This window comes from Channa argus, chromosome 5 (genome assembly GCF_033026475.1).
Source record: "Channa argus isolate prfri chromosome 5, Channa argus male v1.0, whole genome shotgun sequence".
In the NCBI taxonomy this organism is placed as follows: domain Eukaryota; kingdom Metazoa; phylum Chordata; class Actinopteri; order Anabantiformes; family Channidae; genus Channa; species Channa argus.
In genome coordinates this window covers 28,807,354-28,813,265 of record NC_090201.1, presented here as the reverse complement: position 1 = coordinate 28,813,265, position 5,912 = coordinate 28,807,354, and the positions used below count along the sequence as shown (strand labels likewise).

Below are 5,912 nucleotides of genomic sequence, written 5' to 3'. Positions count from 1 at the left end.
TTTCACTCTTATTCCCCAACATTGTTCCTCTATACCAACAATGGTCAGAGGAGATGGTCTGTATGACCACATGATCCGACAAAAGAAACTGAATTATATCCACATCACTTGGAACAATAAAGAAGGGATTTAACAACTACCTTTAACTTATCCCAGGTCAGTCATGTACAGCAGACTGTGGACTGAGCAGGTGAATCCCTGACATCACTTGTTCAGATCTGAATTTACCAAAAATGCTAAAATGTAAATAAGAAAAGTAGTTAACCTTAGGCCACTCACTGTATTCAGTGTGCACGTGTAGCCTGATGAACCCAAATCAGCCCAGGACACTGCAGTGTCTTTGAGGGTCTTTTATTCTCAAAAGAAAAAATGTGGTTTGGTAAAACCAAAATAAAAGTTGTACAAGAACAAAATCTCAGGGGATTCTCCACTCTACACATAGTGACAAATCCAGTCTGCTTTAAAGTGCATCATCATCATCATCATCGAGACTCGGCCCAACATTATACCACAAGTGTAGAAATGAATGTTCACCAGAGCAAAGACAAATAACTGCTGACTCTTCTTTTGAAACAATCAGCATCAGAACTGTTACATTCACCAACAGTTCAGTGTGTCTGTCAGATTGTAGCGTTGTCCTGCACTTCCTGTCCAAGTCTTTGTTAAAAGAAGTCGTGATGAGAAGCACAGCAGTAAATTTGTGATTTTATAGTATAATTTAAAGAACAATGACAAAATAGTGAGCAGACGTGGGACTTTACTTCAAACACGTTTTGAATCTTCTCCTGGTGCAGACTGGTCCCTGTCAGTGTTCATCACTTCATTCAAACCTCTTTGTGTTGGGTGTTTGCACAATTCACCATCGTTTCTAAAGTGATCTTCAAATCATAACGAGTAAAGTAATATGGGACTATGTCTGTGTATTTCATATTTAATTTGGAAAAGTGTCATTAATAGGTCAGAGTGAGGTGACTCAGGTCTCTTATATAAAACCAGGAGAAGAACTTCAGCAGTAACCAACCAGGTCTCTGGACAGGTTGGTGTCTAAAGTCCCAGTGTGTCCAAGGTCCACGTTTACTGCATGAATCAAATGTTTACCTCAGGGAAACTATCCCTGTCCTTATACCCCTGTCTCTGTTGTCCTCTCTGTGTTTACTTTTACCAGACTGTCAAAAGCCCACTGTCCTAATATGTGTCTGAGATCAGAAGTCTGTAACACAAACTGAGTTCATCTTATTCTATCTTAGGATGATGCAGCCTGGCAAGGAAAAACCTGTTGAGGGGCATCAGAGTGGCAAAGACGCTATATGCACAAAAAGTAAACAGCCCACTTCTTATTCAATGAAGAACCACGCTGTCTGGGGCGGGGAATTCAGAACATCACTGACTACAAGCTCTTTCTCCCAAAAATATGCTGAATCAGTGATAACAAGCAGCTCTGCCAGAGGAATTGAACAACTTCTTCACCAGCGTCAATCCACGCAAAGCAGACATCTTTAACACATCACTCGGCCAGGCAGTTTTTCCCACTTGCCTTAAAAGCGTCACCATTATTGTACCTGCAACTGGGCACTCAGCTTCCTGACAAAGCAGCAGCAGTGAAGGTGGGCAGTCAGACATCAAGACCAATCTCAGTGAGCACAGGTTCACCCCAGGGGTGTGTCCTGAGCCCACTGCTGGCAGTGGCCCACAACCCAGCCATCAATGTGGTCTGTCAATCACCACAATACGTTGTTAACTTTTTTGCATTTATTCTGAACTTTTCTTAATATTTTGGCTCCATGTGAGTTTTTCATCAAACCAAAGTCCAAGACACCTAACTTCTTTGACCTGTTCTAGCTCAGGGATACCGGGTTGTGATACATTGCAAAGCAAGTGACCTGGGATTTTGCCATGGACAATTTAAATCCTCAATAATTTTTTCCATTCTTAAACTTTATCTACTGTATTTTGAATTTAGTTTTAAAAAAATTCTATATTCCAATCCCTTATCCACAGTCACTTTCCCATACGCTGATCAACTGGGGTTTTGGATGTATTTCAGCAATTACCTGTTCATTCAGATCACCTGTGTTACCTGTGTTACCTAAGTTGTTGCCATAGTGTGTCAATGGCGGTTTGTGCAAAGTGTGTGTTTTATGCAGCTGCAAGAGACCATCAAACATTTGGAAAATTAAGTAAGAACTTATCTTGGGGTTTTCCAACGTTGCCACCGCACAGGCGAAGCACGTCGCCGCTCTACCTCGAGCCACATGGAGCAAACAGTCTCTATCCACCTGGCTGTTCGATCAGGGACCCAGGACCCTGATGTCACGTTGCCATGGTCTGGCTCTGTAACCTCCGCAGGCGTCACGGTGCCAACCCGCGGTCCTCTGCCCTGTCCCGACACGGGCCTGCTGCTCACCGCTGACACAGGAGGCCTGGATCCTGGCTAAAAGAAGACATCGGACAACACCTGCCGCAGCTCATCTGGTCAACCGGTCCACCGTGCTGGAACAGTCCATCGGACCACCTTCCCCGGTCCAGGTGAATAACCGATTCACTGTGCTTTAAGAGCTGGAAAGGCTGCCAGACGACTTGCCCCCAGCGGCTGTTAAAATCCAGAGACTGAATTTGGGAAGTTTGCTTTGTCCCCAATATGACAACTGAATTACACTGTGTCACATCAACCTATTAAACAAGCTCTATTCTCTCATTTACAGGGTCAAGTCTGAAATGAACCGTGTCAAGAGGAAATGTCACAGTAATCCTGCACTGATGAAACAGGAGGATTTCAGCGGCAGCTGTGGATTAATGTGTCATCCTACGTGTGCTGAAGATGGAAATGATTTCCACAACAAACACCAGAATTCTGTTTAGGATTCATTACAACAAGGTTAAATGCCAGTTTAATACAATGAAGTGATATGAGAAATACAGTTTGATGTTCACATGTACCAAAAACCAAAGAGGCCTGATGTATGTTATGGAAGATGCAAACTAGACTAATTGAAATGAACCACGTATCAGATCTCACAGAACTAAATCCCACAACACTGAATGGGTGTGAAACGTTTAGTGGCAAAGGAAGTGTTCCAACTCTGGGAGTTGAACTCTGGGTGAAAATCAGGAATCCTCATTGTTAGAACGTGGGGGGATGGGACCCCACATTAGCCATCCCCCACCACATTTACCAAACGACATAAATAATAAATAAATGATGAAAACTGCCCCTAATGTGGACACATATGACGAAAGCTGCGACAAGAGCGCATGTTTCAGACCTGCAGGTCACCACAGCAGACGTAGTGGTGCAGTGACGTATCTTACTTCAGAGAATATGGTGAAATTAGAAAAAAATATAATATTTTCCTGTGATCTGTAGTGGAGAAACAGACACAAATAAAAGTGCTCATAAGTTCAGTACTAAATGTAAATGAGCTTTGATCAAGGCCCCAAACCTCCACTTCGTCCTTCTTATGCTGTTATTTCGACAGCTCTTTGTGTGTAGCAGGATGTAAAAGTGATACGAGACTAATCCCCTGGATAAATGAAGGTTAAGAACATCCGATGTTCCCTTCTTTAAACAGGTAATCAAGGCTAAAGCAGCGTGACCTCCAATATGAGCAAGTCTCATCCTGGACACCAGGCTCGTCTGTGCTGTATAAAGACCGAGCAGGACAGTTGTCTCAGAAAAGCTGCTGCTGACACCAGACAGGTAAGTCAGTTCCATTGCACTAGGACTGAAATGATTTAAATCGATTATCCCAGATTCTTCCAGCCTGTTATTTCCTCCATGATTATTGGACCACTAGCTGTCAAATATGATATTTAATAAAACTCAAATCTAATTCCCTTACTGATGGACACTTTGACTCATCTATGAAGTCTCCTGCAGGATGAGGTTCGTGCTGGTCAGCAGAGTGATGGTCCTACTGGTGCAGACTTTGGTTCTAGGAGCCTCATCCTCCATTTGGCCTCTGGCTCCAGCAGGTAAAGAAAACAGTTTTGATTATATTGAGTTTAGTTTACTTTAGAGAAACGTGTGTGTGTGTGTGTGTGTGTGTGTGTGTGTGTGTGTGTGTGTGTGTGTGTGTGTGTGTGTGTGTGTGTGTGTGTGTGTGTGTGTGTGTAAAATCAACCTCCTCTTACTGGATGGATTAAAAAGGTTTGTGTTCAATCATTCTGTTTAATGTTTAAACATGAATATGGAGACATATATTAAAAATGTAGATAGCAGCAAAACCTCTGACATCTGTTGAGATGCAAAATACTACATGTGCACAGTTTATTGTAGTTTTTTTTTAAAAAGGTAGTTTACATTTCTTCTTTATGACAAAGTGACATTAAACTAACTCTAACATGCACAGAAATACAGAATGTGTCAGTGTATTTTATGAAGAGTTGTGTCTGAATTGTTCTGACACAACACAGACACAAGTGTGTTAGTTGTGATTAAACACTAAATCTGTGTTAAACATCACAAACACTGTCATTTTAGAACTGCAGTACAAACAATCCAGCCACAACTGTAACTGTGGTGTCTCCTGCAGGATGTTACGTATCTGAACCACATTGAAATCTGTCTCCATTCCCAGAGGCCTTCCAGTTGCCGTCCTGCCAGCTCATCAACCAGACAGTGTCTCTGGAGAAGGACGGCTGTCCTAAGTGTCACCCAGTGGAAACAACCATGTGCAGTGGCCACTGCATCACCAAGGTACTGTGGGTAATGAGATGAGTGTTGTCCTCATGTAGTAACTGTGTATATTGTTAAAACCTGAACGCACCCTGCAGGACCCCGTCATCAAGATACCGTTCAGCAACGTGTACCAGCATGTATGCACGTACCGGGACATGTACTACAAGACGTTTGAGTTTCCCGACTGTCCTCCTGGCGTGGACCCGATCGTCACCTACCCCGTGGCTTTAAGCTGCCACTGCAGCCGCTGTGTGATGGACACATCTGACTGCACCTTCGAGAGCCTGCAGCCTGACTTCTGCATGAATGACATACCTTACTACTACTAGTCTCCAGAAAAGCAACGTAAAATATTAAGTCCTAGAAAGTGTCCTCATGTTTAACATGAGCTGTGGTAAATAATAATTATCAGACCCCTCACAGTTCCTTCCCCATAGGGAGGGAGTTTTACTTCCTGGTGTCAGTTTTGTAGCATTATGTAATAAATGTAAGATGTGCTCTGTAAGGAGATCGTGGTTTGTATGTTTGTATGTGTGAACAGCACCTTTGTTACTCACAAACACAAAGTGTGTGTCGACACTAAACTTGATTTAAAATGTACAAAATAACATGCAACTGCACAGTGAAAATTGAGATTGGACTTTATAAATCGTCATGTTTTATCTTCCCATTCCATTCTTCAAGTCCACTCACTGGCCACTTTATTAGGTACACCTGCACAATCCAATACAGCAGCTCTGCCATGAATTCTACTTTTACAACATTCTAACTTTTCAGTCTTTAAGTTCAAACTGTGATAATTCTACTCTCTGCTTATTAATGAGGTCATAATGGACGGTGGATACTGGAGTACTGGAGGGCATTATATTAAGAGATGGTCCTAATGTTTTGGCCAATGTTTTAAATTGAATGATGTGGCCAGAACTTTAGAAGCGCCTCTTCTTCTAGTAAGTTGTGTATTTGCAGATTAAGTAAAACTGCAAATACACATAATGGTTGAAGCCATTTTATGATTTGAAGCTTTTTTTCACTTTCCTTTCTAACCTCGTCATGGTGGACTTAAAAATCTCACTAACAGCTCTATCACTTCAGGAATAAAACGCTCACATCATATCACTGATATGAGCTGGTCATAAAGTGATGACACAGATTTAAAAAATGTACTTAAATTCTTGTCCTTTTATCATATTTAAAATGAAACAACATGGTGTAGCGTCTCTTCCCACCACACTCC

At 42.1% G+C, this 5,912-nt stretch overlaps 1 protein-coding gene across 2 annotated transcripts; it reads left to right on the top strand.

Moving 5' to 3' along the window:
* Window positions 1-2,476: 2,476 nt before the first annotated feature.
* Window positions 2,477-5,193, top strand: lhb (luteinizing hormone subunit beta). Of its 2 annotated transcripts, none has more exons than XM_067506093.1 (5): window positions 2,477-2,875; window positions 3,570-3,697; window positions 3,868-3,972; window positions 4,578-4,696; window positions 4,774-5,193. In XM_067506093.1, the coding sequence occupies exons 3-5, from the start codon at window positions 3,879-3,881 to the stop codon at window positions 5,005-5,007; spliced, it is 447 nt and encodes a 148-aa protein (XP_067362194.1). In that variant the 5' UTR covers window positions 2,477-2,875; window positions 3,570-3,697; window positions 3,868-3,878; the 3' UTR covers window positions 5,008-5,193. The 2 variants fall into 2 exon arrangements, with proteins under 2 accessions (XP_067362194.1, XP_067362193.1); XM_067506092.1 differs by having other exon boundaries at window positions 2,478-2,875; window positions 3,878-3,972.
* The last annotated feature ends 719 nt before the right edge of the window (window positions 5,194-5,912 follow it).